General features: G+C 39.8%; 4 protein-coding genes across 6 annotated transcripts; 2 read left to right on the top strand and 2 right to left on the bottom strand.

Annotated features, from left to right (window-relative positions):
• Window positions 1–2,013: 2,013 nt before the first annotated feature.
• uri1 (URI1 prefoldin like chaperone) lies at window positions 2,014–8,607 on the bottom strand. The gene is made up of 11 exons (XM_049724204.1): window positions 8,208–8,607; window positions 6,862–6,896; window positions 5,418–5,496; window positions 5,141–5,276; window positions 4,058–4,149; window positions 3,911–3,974; window positions 3,627–3,822; window positions 3,345–3,549; window positions 3,121–3,272; window positions 2,795–3,035; window positions 2,014–2,545 (listed from the first exon to the last, which is right to left on the bottom strand). The coding sequence occupies exons 1-11, from the start codon at window positions 8,283–8,285 to the stop codon at window positions 2,357–2,359; spliced, it is 1,467 nt and encodes a 488-aa protein (XP_049580161.1). The 5' UTR covers window positions 8,286–8,607; the 3' UTR covers window positions 2,014–2,356.
• A 238-nt stretch (window positions 8,608–8,845) lies between these two features.
• Window positions 8,846–12,610, top strand: zgc:112052 (protein C19orf12 homolog). Of its 2 annotated transcripts, none has more exons than XM_068651023.1 (3): window positions 8,846–9,398; window positions 9,752–9,914; window positions 9,991–12,610. In XM_068651023.1, exons 2-3 carry the CDS (start codon window positions 9,755–9,757, stop codon window positions 10,254–10,256), a joined length of 426 nt encoding a protein of 141 aa, XP_068507124.1. In that variant the 5' UTR covers window positions 8,846–9,398; window positions 9,752–9,754; the 3' UTR covers window positions 10,257–12,610. The 2 variants fall into 2 exon arrangements, with proteins under 2 accessions (XP_068507124.1, XP_049580169.1); XM_049724212.2 differs by having other exon boundaries at window positions 8,850–9,382.
• On the bottom strand, window positions 11,951–13,257 carry uqcrfs1 (ubiquinol-cytochrome c reductase, Rieske iron-sulfur polypeptide 1). Its single transcript, XM_049724210.2, has 2 exons — window positions 13,038–13,257; window positions 11,951–12,673 (listed from the first exon to the last, which is right to left on the bottom strand). Exons 1-2 carry the CDS (start codon window positions 13,147–13,149, stop codon window positions 12,063–12,065), a joined length of 723 nt encoding a protein of 240 aa, XP_049580167.1. The 5' UTR covers window positions 13,150–13,257; the 3' UTR covers window positions 11,951–12,062.
• A 236-nt stretch (window positions 13,258–13,493) lies between these two features.
• On the top strand, window positions 13,494–16,678 carry rxylt1 (ribitol xylosyltransferase 1). 2 transcript variants are annotated; one of them, XM_049724205.2, is made up of 6 exons: window positions 13,494–13,721; window positions 13,846–14,031; window positions 14,159–14,261; window positions 14,358–14,672; window positions 14,892–15,062; window positions 15,759–16,678. In XM_049724205.2, exons 1-6 carry the CDS (start codon window positions 13,577–13,579, stop codon window positions 16,159–16,161), a joined length of 1,323 nt encoding a protein of 440 aa, XP_049580162.1. In that variant the 5' UTR covers window positions 13,494–13,576; the 3' UTR covers window positions 16,162–16,678. The 2 variants fall into 2 exon arrangements, with proteins under 2 accessions (XP_049580162.1, XP_049580163.1); XM_049724206.1 differs by lacking the exon at window positions 13,494–13,721 and having other exon boundaries at window positions 13,954–14,031; window positions 14,159–14,230.
• Window positions 16,679–16,920: the final 242 nt, after the last annotated feature.

Genomic DNA, 16,920 nt, shown 5'->3' with positions numbered 1-16,920 from the left:
ATTGTCATTACATAGTTTCAATTCATATTTTTGCATTTGACTAAGAGCTTGATCTGAAATATGATTCTTTTAATATTATGTTATAAACAGCTATCTTTGAATGCATCCGGCCTGGGAGACAATCTGAATAATCTTTATGAATTTCTGGCAACCTGTGAAACTTACTTGAGGTCCACTGAACAGCACAGCACGATAGCCTGAGATGTATAAATCATACAAAAGAAAACATAACATACTGGAAATTAACTTCATTTAATTTATTCATACCTTTGAAAGCATGTTATTGATGCACTGAATCTTCATCTTTTTGTAGACCCCATGAGCCTTCAACAAGTGGAATGCCATTTTCAGCAAGTGCCAACCTAGCAGCTCACTGAGATGGATAACATGTGGATTTTGCTGCATAGTTTATACTCCACCAATGTACAAAGCATATTTTTGTCTATCAAAATAAATAAATCAGAAGTGAGAACCCAGTTTTTTCACTTCACATTTACCCACGAAATTATTTGGAGGACAATTTTTTACTTGTACTTGAGTCCGATTATTCAAAGGAAACCGTTCTTGAGAACAAATTTTGGTGCTGCACATTTATTGGAATGTTTATCAGAAGAGCTTGAGCCAAAATAATTGGTCAGTTTTGCATTGAATTTGAATGTGAAATGTTGCCAAGATGTGATATCACCTTGTATCAGAGAACAATGGATCACCTGAGCATGTCCCGCCATGTCCACCTGATGCTCAACTCCTTTACAGGCAGTGTCAATGCTGGAGTTATGTAAAATGTCAGCATTAAATACTATTTTAAATCACAAACTAAAATAAGCAGATAGACTCAACTGCTCTTCGATGCCCTTGGCATTTGCAGGTTTGGATTCCTCTCTCAAGCCTGAGCACCTGTCTGGATAACAATGTATGTTTGAATCCATAATCACACAACATTTAAAATCCCCCCCCTTTAATCCTTGAAATGTAGATTTTGTGCGTTTCATCCCAGTTTATGGGCTCATTTTCTTTGAAAAGTAGTTCTGCTCTTTTGGAGCATACACCTTCGGAGATTAACCAACATTAAGTCCATTGATCTGTGTCTCACCAGCACAACGTTAGCATGTTAAGCATTGCCTAATCTGTCTCATGCTACCTGGATTTTCATGTTGGTGAAATAATCCAGACGATGGAAAATAAGGGCCGAGTCACCTCAGAATCTGTTTAAAAGCTTCTTATCAGAGACCTGCACTCCCACCATTAAACTAAAAAGGGCAATGATATAGACTTTCAAGCTCACAAGCTACGGATTTAATCAAAGCAGCTTGGGATAAAATGAAGTTTGGTGGTTTGTGTGTGAGTACACACGCATGTCTGAAAACAATACAAATTGAGCCCGCAACCATTTCAAGTCGTGTCTGGGCAATTATCAGCCTCAAAATCATTAGAGGGAGGCTGAAGACATTAGGAAGTGTCATTGAGTAATAACAAGGGCCAGGTAGTTACACAACATGAAACCATTCAACTTTAAAGGATTAAACAACAATGTGGATTACATCTATTTGGAACTGTGAAACTTAAATCTTAGAAATAACTACAATAACAAGAGATCATGAGTCTTTTCTTTTCCAAGTCATATGAGCCTCAAATCTGAAGTTGTTTTCTCTGGCTTGTTTTAGTGAGACAATTGTAAACTAGTACACAATTGTGCATTCTTGATCATCTTTGTCCTAGTATAAACACTAGTTTTTAGTGAATGTTTTTCCTGTAGTGATTGGTTACCGTTTTATTTCAGAGTAGTGCAGAATAAAGGGGGGGGGGGGCATTTGTCTCACGTATGTATGGCAATAGCAGTTTGAAGACCGACGGTTTACATTCAGAATCAACCCTACAACCATGACATGCTTCGTTAATATGCATATCATCATTTTGGTTTTTGCCAAATTGTCACGATAAACCATCTGCAAAGATCAGTCCAAACAGGTGAACGCAAAGAATTTCCTTCAGGCAAAATTAGGGAAGAATGACTTATAAAGCAAAATCATTTATTTTCCTTTTCCATGAATCTTGTTATGTCTCAACATAAAGCTAGTCATAACCAAACGTTAACGCACATTCATTAAGCAGGTTAAGAGCAGGAGAAAAGGTGAGCTATAACTGGCACATGATTTATAATGTGTAGGTCAAAGACGCAAAGCTTACAGTCCTACAAAACAACCCATACCAAAAAGAGAACCAAGACAGACTCACCATTTAAAATGTTGGTTGACGATTATATTGACAGAAACCGTGTCCATTTCGAAGGGTAGATTGAATGCTGTTTAAAGTAAGTAAAGAAGTGTAAAAGATGCTTTGTATTGCAAATAAAAAATCATTTCTGATGCATCCTGGCAGCTTTGAACTTGGACACCCGTTTTACAGGCTGCTGAGGAGCTTCTACGTCAGGCGCCACCTCCTCCTGTTTCCGCTCCATGATGGTTGGCAGTGCTGGAGGACCGATAGTAAGAAAGGGAACGGCCAAGGGCATTGAGTCTTTTTCCACCACTGTACCCGAGAAGGCCTGGACAACAAAGACATAAATAAAACATTGCAAATTGTCTGTTGATCTGCCTCGCAATTAAGTCAGTACCAGCTATTTTCAGACCCTTTTTAGTCTAAATTTCCAAACAGTGTGTGGAGTCTGAAAAAACATTTGCCGTTACGATAATGGAGGCCTTGATAAAACATTCTAAACTGTCGGAGGTCACAGGACCCAAAGGTATAAGGATCACAAATCAGTGAGCTAAAAACACAGCCAGATCTTCTTCACCTCAAATTGTTCTGCAGGATGCGATGGTATTCTCTTGGAGCTGTCCTCCTCGGCAAGGCTGTCGCTGTTGTCGCTGGGTGTGCTCTCATCGTGGCTGAAACTACGGCCCATCATCCGACGCTCGTCCATGTCTGCTGCGCTGCTCTCGCTTGTGTCGCTGCACACGCTGTTCTCGCGGCTACGTGACTTTAGAATGGACTTCTTGGGGATGGGCTCCCCGTCCTTCACATCCACAAACAACCTGATGGGGAAATAATATATAAACTCAACATGTCCAGAAAAATGCTACTAAATGTAGTTTCACAACACAGGCATGCTGGTTCCACCTGTAGATGTCTGCAGGTGTTTGGATTTTGTGAACTTCGTGATGAGAGTGTCCGTTTTGGTGACCATTTTTCTTTTTCCGCTTTGAATGTTCCTTTAGTTCTTTCCGTTCGCTAAACTTCAGAGTGGTGTTTTTACTTGTGTTGATCCTCACCTAAAACAGAGCGGGATCTGGGTTTAGCCTGGGAACAAATTTCCAAAACAACTTCCCAGTTATCACACTGACCTTTTTGGGCTCAACTGTGTGGGAGAAATAAATGGTTGGCAGATTGTGGTGCTCTTCGTCTTCTTTTATTTCTCCACTCGAGGGCGCATTAACATGGTGTTTCAGACAAAGTCCATTCACTGGAGGAAGGGAGTCCGTCTCAATCTGCTCCTCCGAAGAAGAGGATGATGTGTCCTCCCCGCCAACGTCTGTATTATCAGACAAGCTTAAGAAACAAACTGTAATGAATGACCAGAAAAGAGCACACCATTGTTACGTGAAGCCACAGATGTGGTCATGTACCTGTCCCGCTCATTTTGTCGTTCCTCAAGTTGCTCAAGCTCATTCAATCGAGCCCACAGCTCCTCCTGTGTCATGAAACTCTTTGCGCTGCTGTTTTGTCGGGTGTCTTCCCCACTTCCTTCGTTCTCCTCTTCCAAATCCAACACGGTTTCCAGTTTAGGCTTGGAATTTGGTCTGTGAGCCACTCTACGCTTTCCTAAAAGTAAATGTTTTCATAATATCTTGACATTTAAAGATGATTGAATTTTGTGTGAAATTCATCAATGTGCTGGCAAAGATGATACCTTGTGTGACAGTGGCCTCGTCCTTTTCAATCACCTCTCTGATGTCAACATAGTCCCCTTTTTCCTAAAATACAAGCAGGGTCTGTAAACGTATTGGCTTTCAGGGAAGTTTCTATACTGTGTTGATTTCAATATAAAGCAACGTACATTTACAATATTTTCCCAGTCCTTCACCATTCCTACTCTCGCTTCAAAGTTTGTCATTGTCTTGGACAGGCCACAAAGTTCATTCTTTACATCTGCAATAAAAGGTTAGTTAGAGATATTAAAATGGGCACACTGATGAAATGTCTAGCTGTGGGGTGAGGAGAATTAAACTAAACATTTTACAGAATGATTGAAATGCCTAAAATCCGCTGCAAGAGGAGGGCGGGGGCATTATGACACTAAACGGTACAAAATATCCTCTGGCCCGAATACCACTCCGGATCATTAAATCTTCACAACAATTAAGCCCTTTTACAAAACGCAAGCAGAGAGCCCTTGTTTCCATGGCAATGGGGAGCCCCTTCAGTGTGTGCATCAAGTGGAAGTGAGAAAAGGTCAAACAGAGAAGGCCTGACAAGTCCATCGCTGTCTGACACATTTCAGCTCGCGATGTTTGCATTACAGCACTTAACTCTGTAATAGCGGGGCAGGCAGGGGCATAAGATTTGGTGATAAAGTTGGGGGGTGGGGGGGGGTACAGATGACTGAATGGCCTGTGGCAGGACATTTCTGCTTCACTAAACACTTAATATTCTCATCAAAGACTGTCACAAGAACCCCATCCTAATCATTCACATTATTATTCTCAATTTCACTATCCACACAAAGTACACAGATGAAGAAGAGGGTGCAATTACAGCAAATACATACAGTAGTGAAAAATTCACATTACACAAAAAAATTATTTAAAATATAGCTGCAAGCAGCAATGCTCAGGCTCCTTGCACCCACTTCATCAGGATGATTCCTCAAAACCATCGTCAAACATTGACAGCATAATGTACACAAAAACTGTTGAGTGTGTGTGTTCTTTTTAATATCAACTGGGGATTAAAGATTGGGAAGCACTGCCACAAATAATTCCACTTGAATGAGGTTGCAGTAATGTCAGTCTTTTGGTCAACAGTGCTATTGTGATTGATATAACAGTGCCCTCTGCTGGATACAAAGGTTTTTTTTTTTTCGTTTTTTAGACTAACATGTGCCATGTTTTCTTTCACGGGGGTGCTTAACAAGACTCACACTTCATCCTGTGGTCGACAATTTTCTCAGCTTGCTTGGCGGAACACTTAGCAAACCAGTTGTCACCAAGCAGCACGGTGACCTCATTCGAGTGCACCAGCTTCCCAGGCATGAAGGCCATCGGGCCAAACGGCACCTGCGCAGAACAGGGATGCAAATAGTCAGCAGAAGTTGAGAGACATGATTGCAACCAAAACACAAAGCCAGATTTACATAAATGCATTCATTTGAGTGTCCCTCTTACAGGTGTATAGTAATCACAGTTTCTAACACTTACCATGATATCATAAGACAGTCTATCTGGAAGCGTTTTGAGGCGTTCTTTCAGGGCATCATAATCACCTGACACCTTTTCCCTATAGATTCATGCACACAGAAGTAATGAGTGGCAAAAAAATAAAAGTACCCACTTTGTTTTGGCTCAATTCATCAACAATGCGAGGGGGAAAAAGACATTTTGTACCTTACTCATCTGGCCACATGTGGTCACTGTAATTCATTTGGATTAGTGGCGAATGGAAACAAGTTTTCTTGTCTAAGTATGATCGGTTGGCTGAATTGAGCCCACTAGCTATTTCAATTTTTCAAATAAATTAATATCTTTTTAAATGTATTGATTTGACCAAACGATTGGTTAAATATTTATGATGACATGAATTGTAATACAATTAGTAGATGAGATTAAATGATTTTAAGTCAAACTAATTAAATGACATTTTGCATCTTAACTTCCATTTTTTTAAACCATATCTACAAATGACCTGGAATGTGGCCTTTTGGCACAAATGTTTGCCTACCACTGATCAAGCACAACTGTCTTATGTTGCGGAATTTGGCTACTTTCAGCAATCTGAAGAGAGCATGGCCTGAATTTTGCCGACAGAATCAATAAAGTATTTATCTAACTAGCTACCTCACATTAATAACAACAACAATAAAGGGCAACAATTCAACAATTGTATGCATTGCAGATAATACAATTTATTTTCTTTTAACAAATTTTCAACTACAGTTTTCCAGAAACGTTCAGCACCGCCCTACAGCGTCCAGTCACTTCAAACACATTAATTGTAATGAAATTAGACTGCAGTGAAGACTCAATCAGTAATGGTTCACTCGCAGGTATTTTTACTTCATCTACCAGATTGTGGCTCCCCGTGCTTGACTAACACCCACTCCCTATCGTCTGTTCACATAAAGGAAAAATTTCAAGTCTGCAGGATATTATTCAGGACATCTGGATTCCATGAGTAAACTGCTTTGCAACAGCTTACTGAACAGAGGTGTCGTATATTGACTGCATATTTGTGATCATGGTGGTGTTCGCTAAATTAATACATAGAGTTTAGGACCGGTGGTAATACAAGGGATTGTGTTATTCCTTCAAGATTGTGCCTTACATTAAAAAAAAAATAAAGAGAAGGACGATGACAGCCAATCCCAGCTGCAGGAATTGGTGGCTGATTTAAAGCCTCCTAATACTGCAAAACTGCTCAATTCTATTAATTTAGTTTTTCCCCTCCTCTTTCAAATTCATTTATATTCATTGACATCTAGTATCTAAATAGACATTTTTGTTACGGAAATTTGCTTCAAAAGGTTTTTCCTTGTTTTAATCAAACTTTTCTGTAAGTTTGTTTAATCAACTTTGCATTATGTTCTACGAGTGTCTAGTGTAGCTCAACATTGCTATTAACTACCCTTATTTTTGTGATACTCACCAATGCTGAATCCGACGTTCACAGTCTTTCACCACCTATTATTTTAAGGAGAGAAATTCATAACATATGATGATAACCAATTGTAAATGCAGAATTGAAAATACATTTCTGGAAAATTACCACTTTTTACTTGTTGACTGATAATGTGGAACAACTGTCAATTCATACACTGTGAAAAGTAATCATTAATTCATTCTATATTGATTTGTGCTGAAAGTTGACCTGCTACTGGTATCCACAGCCGGAATGTGGTTGGGGAAAAACAAAAAGTTTCATAAATACAGTTACTGCCTCAACATAGGGTGCACCTCAAAATCCAGCAAAAGATGGGTCTATAGTGTATCTTCACAAAGAATGACCCAGGAAGAGGTCTTCAATTGCAGATTTAAGAGGTGTGGAACTATTAAATGATCATTCTTTTGGTGTTCTTCAAATTCCTGTTTCACACAAAAGACAATCATACTAATTTTTGAAGGGAACATGGAGACAATCATTCACACTCACATTCTCAACTATTAGATCCCTCGATTTTAGAACTCCAGATTAAAATTAAAAAAAAAACAAGCGTCAGAACTGGGAGGAAGACACGGACCGAGCTGCATGATCGACAATCATTCAATCAATCAAAATTAACGCAAATACGCGTCCTTATGATGCACTGTAAATAAAAAATTTTTTGCTCTTGATTCCCTGTCGGCATAACTGCTATAATAACGCCTTTTATCATTTGTCATTCAGCAGCGTTATGACCACAAACAAACACACAAAGGAAACAGGCAAATAACAGCCACTGAAATCGTCATTTAGGTGATAATTATACTTATGACGCAAGACAAACAAATTGCGCAATTAAGAAAATATCGTGCAGGTCAACGCCAATACTAGTAGGCGTGGAAAATAGTTTGCACTCCCAGAGCAGGGGGGCGTTTGCATGCTTAAGAGTTGCAAGCTACGTTAGCTGACTTAGCTAGTTAGCTGACTCGTTCACTTTTGTTTACCCACAGCAAACACGTAAAAGTGAAACTGGCAGCCTTGTCTCAACTTGATTAATTTCACGTCAGGTTTAAATGAAACGAAACATGACGCTTTTTGGGCAAAATGACAAGTGAGTTCAAGTGGCATGTTATAGGAAGGTTCTAGAAAATGGAACGTCATTGGTACAAATCTGACGTGACATGATGGTGGTGACTGGTTTAGCAAGTAGTCTATTTATCTTGCACAAAGGAACAAAATCTTATGCAATCGTGGGAAAACCCCCGTCTGGTTCACCGCATGGTCAGCTAGTGGGACTTTGCTCACCTTTAATATTCATTTTACGTGCTTAACCATTATTACGTACAAGTTACCTTTTCGTGTTCCTCTCGGAGCCTGGTCACTCCGCCGGGGTCCTCCATGTTGATTTTTCTCGTTTCGACCTTTATCATCCCAAGGGCACAAGATTTTTTGGGGGGGATACTTTTGGTGAGCCAGAAACAAAGCTCAGGGGTTGTTTTGAGTCCTAAAGAAATGTTTATGAATGCAGCAGGAGCTTCTCCTTGGACCCACTTTAGCTGAAGTCATCAACGTGACAGCGGCGATTATCCACACTTTCGGAAGTAATAACATCTCACACTCTCATTTCAGGATCCCCGCATCATTCCCCTTAAAAAGAAAAGGCTTTGAGACGATGTCCAGCGAAAATATTTCCTCTTCGCTGTCTGCACCACGAGCTACAGAATGACACTGACTGGTGCTGTAGTTAAAGCAAAACATCCTGTTTTATTTGAGAGCTCCTTTCACAATAAATTATATTTTAAAGACCTTGAGAAAAAAAAATGACTCCGACGAATTCTTCACCCAAAATAATATCTGAGACAAACACACAATGGAGTTCCAATTGGTTAAAATTATTTTACTAGCACTATACCGTGTTGTAAAATTTGAGGTTGTAGTCATGCTTTTGTTTTGAAAGAAATGTACTCGTGTAATTTAGCACACTATACATTATCAGTGCATTGAGGGTAGCGTGCGCTTCGACGTAAATGTAAACACGATTCTCACCTTGCGTCAGTCTCGGTTATTTTAAAATTATTTTAAATTAATTAACACACATCATTACATAATAATAGAGAATGGGCCACTGAAGGAATCAAGTCTGAATTCCTGTTGTTGGTTGGTCTTTATTTGCATCAGCTTCCACGACCTCGCGAGTAAATAGTAAAGTTTGATGTTGTGTAGGGCAATGTAGGGTTAATAAAAACTTCTTTAGGAATACATCGAATTTAAAAGACATGTTTTTCTATAGTAGTATGCACGATTTTATTATTTATGTCATAAATTACCTACACCGGTATTTAAAAAAGAGACGGAATAGCCATCACGACGCTTATGATTCTCAGCATCCACGCCACGTGATTATCCACTTCCGTCTCTCCTCCTGTGTTGACACACGAAGTCAAACGACCAGGCTGCTGTACCGGACATTTAATTTTAAATATATAACAAATATTTAACCGGTATTAATGAACTCCTAACAATCAAGGTACGGTAAGCTACCGGTATGTATGGTTATTGCCTCTTTTAAGAGGAAATTAATGTTCTTCACACGGTTTGTTGTAGTCATCTAATGTTTTGTCTCCAATCAACTATATAGTATCTGGGTTTCTTTTTCTCTCTGTTGTCTTTTTGTCTGTCTGCACGTCTAAAACGTCTCGGTCTGATAGCATATTCCAATAATCAAGAAGGTGCAATAATTCCCAGAAATTTGATGCAAATGTTTAATCCCTACCTTTTATGATCAGTGAATATAAATGTAATGTTGTGAAGCTAAATGGCATTACGTAAATACATTGTAAAAAATGTTTTAAAAATAAATTTAACTAAACAGTGTTCTGTAATTTCTATAATGCAGAGAATGTGTCATCGGCTTGAAGATATTATGAAGCTGTGCTGCGAGTTATCTGCTGATAAGCAGATCCAGACCACAGTCAAGGGTTCAGGAAAAGGGGCAGCAGCAGCTGGAAGCCTGGCCTTTGCCGGAGGCTTGGTCGGGGGTCCTCTGGGTATCGCAGTTGGTATGTAACACACTGTATTACTTGTATAAATTAGTAATGGTTAATGTTTCAAAATATAACCCTTGGCTCTCTCCAGGCGGTGCTATTGGAGGCCTTGTTGGCTGTTGGCTGACCAGCGGTCAGTTCAAACCTCTTCCTCAGGTCATTATGGAACTCAGTTCTCAGCAGCAGCAGAAACTATACGAGGATCTGGTTGCCATCCTCGGGGACATTCAATGGACCGATGTGGCACAGCTAACTACTCTTGTCTTAAGCAATTCTACTCTGAAGCAGCAGCTCACTGCTGCCCTCCTTGGCTTTGTTACGAAGGAGCTCCAAGCAAACGTGCACTATGTTGATTAGTGTGGATAAGTCCACAGGCTCCACGCCCCGACTGATTGATAAGGACATGATTTTTGTGTGTGTGCACATCCAGAGACTGCTGAATGCTATCCACAAACTGCTGAAAACACTGATAACACATTTAAGTGTTGTAAATTGTGCCATTGCCTTCATTTATTTATTTGATTTTGACATCACTAGCCAACACCAAAATCATCCTTTTGTGAAGTTAGGTTTTATATCTGTTTATTGGGTATCCTTTACCTGGGAATACAAATATGTTTAATGACATTTCTAACATAATTTTTTACATATTTTGTGTCATTGTCAGCCAGTGTACCATTCAACTAATAATGCACAGTGTAGGGATAATTTTGGTCTCAACGATCATGTCTATTATGAATCATTTGACTACTATTAGTGGACTTGCAATTAAATAAAGGGTGATATATTTATTCGTCAAACTGCACAATGTGACATACCAGTAGGTTGAATTGAATTACAAAAGGAAGGGGGAAAAAAACTTCCTGCAGCAGTGGCATTTGTTTTGTGAATGTTCTCTATGATCATGCACACTAAAACTTGGGTTGATATTCTTATAAAGTCTGGAAAGGCATGTAAATAAAATGATGCACAAATAATCATTCCCCAAGACTGCTATGAATATAGAACCACCATTTCATTTTCATTCAAATTGGTTTTGCAGGTTTGATATATCCATCTCATGGAAACTAAACTTTTAATAACACTGTGTGAACAATAAAACCTTCCTCAGATGAAAAATAATATATATTTTCCACTTTTGGATTAGATAGCATGGCCTGTAACAATTTAGCATCTCATTCACATTAACCATTCTCCGGTGTTGCTAAATGAGGTAACACAAATTATTAAGATTTGCTCTCAATACGATGCAGTGGAGTTATACACCAATGTAAACTACAAATTCAACTCAGTGTTAAATTACCTCTATTGAATAATGCAATTTAAAATCAAGCATATGAGGTGAATTTTTTTTTTTTTTTGGTAACATCTCATCAGTCTGCAAGTCATTGGCTTTTCTTGTAATACAAAAGCAGGTTCATAATTTAGTCACTTGTTTCTGATTGGAAATAAAACTCATCAATTTCTGTCTGCTTACCTTTAGTTATCCGTTGCAGTGGTGGGTAGTGAGGGCCAACAAGGTCTTTTTCGCTGGCTTCGACACTACCACAAACACCAACCCACATTTACAGCCTAAAATCCCAAGTATTAACATTCGTTATATAATTGTATTATGAACAGTTTTTTCTTTTTATTTTGAAAAACTTTCTTCCTGCTCTGCCTCTAATAGTTAATCAGTACTATGACCAAGGCCTTTCAGAATGAATAGTGATGGTTAATGTAAGTTTTTGGTGTTTTTCCCCAATTTGATGTCCACTTCCTTAAAGCGAGCCAGCCCTCATATTTAATGTCCACTTGATTGGTTGGGGAAAAACAAAAATTGTGAAACCAACTTAGATAGCAAATCCCACTTAGTGTCTCTGATGCATTTTCTTTTTTTAAAAATAGTATTGAAGAGTTTTTTTTAATTTATTTATTGTGGTGATAGTCCAGGTATTTGTGGTGAGTTAAGTAAGTTAAGTCTCAATGCATGACCCCCATCCCATTTGTTGAAACTAAACATAGTGATAAATGAGAATTTACAATGAGAATAAAAATAAAACCTGCAACAATACCATAGGAAACTGGAATTTATTGATAATTGCCACCTCCACCTTGTACAAGAGTCATATTTCGAACATATACTACAATAGGGGGTAAGCTGGTATAATAGTGCTCTAATATTTATCCCACCACAACGTTGTCATCATCTGGGAACTCATAGTAGGGAACCTCTAGGTTAAGAGGAGCCGGCCCCTTTCTAATTCTTCCTGAAGCGTCGTAGTGGGATCCGTGGCAAGGGCAGTAGTAGCCGCCGAAGTCACCCGCATTAGCAATAGGCACACATCCCAGGTGGGTGCACACACCAAGAACGATAACCCATTTCGGGTTGAGCACTCTATCCTTGTCGTGCTGAGGATCGCGGAGCTCTGCAAGATTCACAGCCTCCTCGGCGGCAATTTCCTTCTCGGTGCGATGGCGGACAAACAGGGGTTTCCCTCGCCACTTGAAGGTCATGTTTTTGCCCTCTGGAATCTCAGACAGCTTGATCTCAATCTTGGACAGGGCCAGGACGTCAGCCGAGGCACTCATAGACGAGACAAACTGGTGGACAACCGTTTTGGCTGCGTAGATGCCAACTACAGTGGTGGCCCCTGTCAACAAGTAGGAGAAGGCCCTCCTTCCCTCGCTGCTGTCTTGAGAGGACTTGTTTGGGTCGATGACTTCAGGGCGGCGGTAATCTGTAAAATCGGGGATTTTGATGTCTGTATGGGCGAGTCGGATTCCTCCAGGAGCTATAATCAGATAATATAAATGGTCATATCCAGACACATCAGTTCAAGACAACGCACACCCAAATCTCTCTCTCTTTTTTTTTTAAAAAAAAGCAGCTGGATAAATATTAAAACTAGTGGAGTCCTAAAAACAAAACAAAAAACAATCGTTGACGTACAGACGTGTACATATATGTCCTACGACGAACGATCTATGAAGAATGCTTTAAATCCACGGAGAACATGACAGGTGACATGACACATGACACTTGATCTAGTTACAATTAAAATTATTACAGTTCGTCTTTGTGGTTAGATTCGGGTTGTTGAACAGATAAGGTGCAGCTGACGTTAGACGAAGAAAGGCCCGGTGAACGTATCTTACCGGTAGCAGGAACCAACTCCTTAGCTCCAGGTAACACCACACATTTGGCTGTTTGCTGTGTTCCGCGCAACACTGGGGCAAGAGCCCCAAAACGACCAGCAAATGTCATCATTTTCGCTCGATAGAACAATTGTTCACCCCGTACTGGGGACACGACCTTGCGTGAAGAAATCTTGTGCGTGTCTCCGTATTCCGATACGTCGGAAACACTTTCTTGCTGAAAGGTTCCGCCTTGAATTGTGACCGTCCTACACTGGTTCTTTTTTCAATGCCTAAGTCAAAAATATAGTAAATTCCTATTTCCAAGAACAAACAAAATCACAAATTTCCAAGATCAAAAGAATAAATGTTTTCACATTTGACATGAATTTAGTAGAAATAAATATCACTTCATTATCATACAGCTGTTTAAATGTCATTTTTAAACAGGCATATCTTTAAGGCAACTTCCCCCGTGATGTAAACAAGGGTCCTCTCATCCCCCCAAAAATGGAGATGGTTCATAATGGTAACATGAGCGATCATAGAAAAAGAGAAAAATGAAATTTCCAAAGAGAAAGTTGTTTCTTTTCATCATTTTTGCTTATGTAGCATTTTCACTATACGCTGCATACAATGTGTTCTTCAGCACTAAAGTCATATCCCGCGTTCACAGGGCGGAGACGAAAGAAGCAGGACCCCCTGGTATTTTCACCAAAATATACAATCCAATCGCTTTTAAAAAGAAATAGTTGCAGTACAGTCACGGGAAAATATTCGATTGAATCAACAAAACGCTTTTTCCAAACTGTGTCTGTTTTGCTTGCAGGGGGTGTTCGAGATGGCGGAGGTGCTCCATTCATTGGGGATGAGTGGAATCCATGGGAGGGTGAACAAGTGGAGTACAACTCCGCACTGAACAAAAGACGAGAGGCCTTCAAACAACATATGGCAGAAATCGAAAAGAACAAACCCAAAAGATACAAGGTGCAAATCTGGGGTAAAGCAGCCATAGGTGAGGCTTGTTGTGACATTATTTATTTCCGTTTATCCTGAAGGGTTTATGCTAAACAACTACTAGTTGCCATACCTTTCGCTGCTACTGGTACTACTATTAATAATAAGTCATTTCCCCCCATCAGGACTTTATCTTTGGGAACATATTATGGAGGGACCCCTCAATCCAACTGACAAGATAGCGCAATGGATAGAGGGTGAGCTCCCGTCAAGCAAAATAGATTTCAGGTAACAGGTGTTGTTACCCATGTTGTGAACACTGAAGCCATAACGCGTTAAACAGAAAGAACCACACTATTAATTCATTTCCTCCTCCATCTGTAGCTTCTACACAGGGCCTGCTGTAGTCCAAGGTCATGTACCATTGGATATGAACAGCCTAGTTCTGGTTCTGAATGGCCGTGAGCAGCAGAAGGTGGCGTACTCCACACGTTGGTTGGAGCACGTCCGAGCTTTGGTTCAGTCGCACACTGTGTCTCACGTGGCTGTGGTCCTGCTGGGTGATGAGCACTGCAACAATGACTGGCTAGGGCCATACCTAAAGAGACATGGCGGCTTTGTGGACCTGCTATTTTTAGTGTATGACAGCCCTTGGGTCAATGATAGAGATGTCTTCCAGTGGCCCCTCGGTGTTGCCACGTAAGTCATTCTGATATGTTCACACCTATGGGCTTCAATTAACCAAATGTGCATGTTCACACCTATGGGTTTCAATTAACCAAATGTGCATGTTTTTGAAATGTGAGAGGAAGATAGAGTAGCAGAAGAAAATCCAGCGAGAACATGCAGTCCACAAAGGAAGGCGAGAGAAGTTTCAATTAAATGCACTTTATTTTACATGTCATGTTTCTTGTTCAGATACAGGCAGTTTCCCATGGTCAGGCCCAATGCTGAGATGATCACCTCCAAGAGGCCACACCTCTGCAACTTCCTTGGTACTGTTTATAAGAATTCTTCTAGGGAAACACTCATTCAGGTTCTGAAACAGTCCGGTCTAGAAAAGGATTGCATCACCACTGCCAGGGAGAAGTAAGTTAGATTGTTACTAAACATTTCCCGTCATAGATCATATGACACTTTTGCACTTACGTAACTCATGATAGTAGTAACAATTGCAGGCAAATTGGATTAGAGACGCATTGGAGATGAGGGCAAAGAGACAGTTTATGGATTTACCAGCTCTATTTTTGATACACAATTAATTAAATTCAGTTATCTTAAATCTGGAATTTGGTACCCAAGCAAACAAACTCACAAAGTGAGCTACTGTTGTATTGCAATGCTGTGAGAGTCATTTATAGAACATTATTGTCATTTGCATTAGTGTTGGAACTGCATTCGTATTATCATGGAAGTTCCTTCAATATATTTTTTAAATACACATTGTTTATCAACTACTATTGATCACTCAAAAATGAGCTAGGTAATACAATTTTTGTATTGAATCTCATTAGCATGTGAAATTGTATTTCATATGTAATGATGATGTGAGTAATAGGCCGACAAAGACAATATGTATGACCTTATACTTTCCACAATAGACAGCTATGCTGAGCATTTTATACATTTAGACATGGAAAGAAGGAAAGGCATCAGCCATAAGCATTTTATCCACATCATTGAAAACCCATTTTAATTTTATAAGAATACATGAAATTGATATTTACCAAACGCAGCCTGCCTAACATATACCCGTTTCCCTCTTGTCTCCCCCTGTACCTGGAGATGGCTCCCCCAGGAGACAGCAGACAGTTTAAAGAATTATCAAACCGCCCTGGCCCAGAGCGAGCTCACCCTCTGCCCCGTTGGCGTCAACACAGAATGCTATCGCATCTACGAGGCTTGCTCTTATGGCTCAGTGCCCGTGGTGGAAGATGTACTGACGCCGGGGACCTGCGCGGCTGGGCCCAGCTCCCCGTTGCGTCTCCTAAAAGCCGCGGGAGCGCCCTTCATCTATATTAGCGATTGGCGGGAGCTTCCTGCTATTCTGGAGAGGGAGAGAGGGATGAGTCAAGAGCAGAGGGTAGACAGGAGGAGGAGATTGCTGGAGTGGTACGCCACTTTCCGTCAACAAATGAAGGATCGCTTCACTGAGGTCATAGAGGAGAACTTTTTCAAAAGTGGCTGATTGTGTTTAAAAAATAACAAAGGTGACATCGGTGTGGAAAGCGGAGAAATGTGATTGCCTTCTAGTCTAGTGAACCTGGTGACAATATTCTGTTATGTGCAGTTTATCTGAATGATATTTATGTATATGTTGTGAAGTTGTGGGAACCTCCAAGAGTTTTCTTTGTTGTTTATATTTATATTTTGACAGTGATTGAATGTGTAGTTATGTAGAGTTTACAGATAATTGGAAGCATTTGCATACCGATGTCCATATATTTCAATGACGTTTTGTACATGTTTGTATGAATTCAATGGGGTGATTTGTTTTTTGTAGCAAGTGTGACGACAACAGTGAAAACAAAACAATACGGGAATGTGCTTAAAGGCCTTGTTTGAAATGTGTGCATAAGGCCATTTTGTATTGTGGAGCGTTGGAAATTGCATGTTCAAATTATTTGATAGTGTCTATTTTCGTTGCTATGTCGCATGAATATAATTTTGTCAGTGCCATTAAATAAAAGTGAGTTTTTAATTAAGCCTTCCATCACCTATAAATGGTATCATAGAGAAGAATCTGGCGTTTCCCTGACTGTTCAAAAATCAATATTGTATCCTGTAGATGGCGCACAGGTCCAATTTTTAGGAGAAGTCAACAGTTGGATTCCGAGTATCACGCCATTCTTTCAGGCGTTGACGAGATGTTTAGCAAAATCCCTCACCATTTTAGTGATTATATTTTTGAACACGCGTTTCTACTTCTCTCAAGCCATATTTTCAT

The sequence above is a fragment of the Syngnathus scovelli genome, chromosome 6, assembly GCF_024217435.2.
Source record: "Syngnathus scovelli strain Florida chromosome 6, RoL_Ssco_1.2, whole genome shotgun sequence".
Classification (NCBI taxonomy): domain Eukaryota; kingdom Metazoa; phylum Chordata; class Actinopteri; order Syngnathiformes; family Syngnathidae; genus Syngnathus; species Syngnathus scovelli.
Note: the sequence above shows the minus strand (reverse complement) of the source record. Positions and strands in the feature narration are given on the sequence as shown.

What these genes read in the sequence shown, in the direction of transcription:
- uqcrfs1 (XM_049724210.2), bottom strand. Translation starts at nt 13,149, where the DNA reads ATGATGACATTTGCTGGTCGTTTTGGGGCTCTTGCCCCAGTGTTGCGC. An exon ending in GGAGTTGGTTCCTGCTACCG is followed by an intron (nt 12,674 to 13,037) that starts GTAAGATACGTT and finishes ATCTGATTATAG; the next exon opens with CTCCTGGAGGAATCCGACTC.
- uri1 (XM_049724204.1), bottom strand. Translation starts at nt 8,285, where the DNA reads ATGATAAAGGTCGAAACGAGAAAAATCAACATGGAGGACCCCGGCGGA. An exon ending in ACTGGGAAAATATTGTAAAT is followed by an intron (nt 3,975 to 4,057) that starts GTACGTTGCTTT and finishes CTTGTATTTTAG; the next exon opens with GAAAAAGGGGACTATGTTGA. An exon ending in ACACAGTTGAGCCCAAAAAG is followed by an intron (nt 3,273 to 3,344) that starts GTCAGTGTGATA and finishes GCTCTGTTTTAG; the next exon opens with GTGAGGATCAACACAAGTAA.
- zgc:112052 (XM_068651023.1), top strand. Translation starts at nt 9,755, where the DNA reads ATGTGTCATCGGCTTGAAGATATTATGAAGCTGTGCTGCGAGTTATCT. An exon ending in TCCTCTGGGTATCGCAGTTG is followed by an intron (nt 9,915 to 9,990) that starts GTATGTAACACA and finishes GGCTCTCTCCAG; the next exon opens with GCGGTGCTATTGGAGGCCTT.
- rxylt1 (XM_049724205.2), top strand. Translation starts at nt 13,577, where the DNA reads ATGAAATTTCCAAAGAGAAAGTTGTTTCTTTTCATCATTTTTGCTTAT. An exon ending in GAAAGAAGCAGGACCCCCTG is followed by an intron (nt 13,722 to 13,845) that starts GTATTTTCACCA and finishes TTTTGCTTGCAG; the next exon opens with GGGGTGTTCGAGATGGCGGA. An exon ending in TCAAGCAAAATAGATTTCAG is followed by an intron (nt 14,262 to 14,357) that starts GTAACAGGTGTT and finishes CTCCATCTGTAG; the next exon opens with CTTCTACACAGGGCCTGCTG.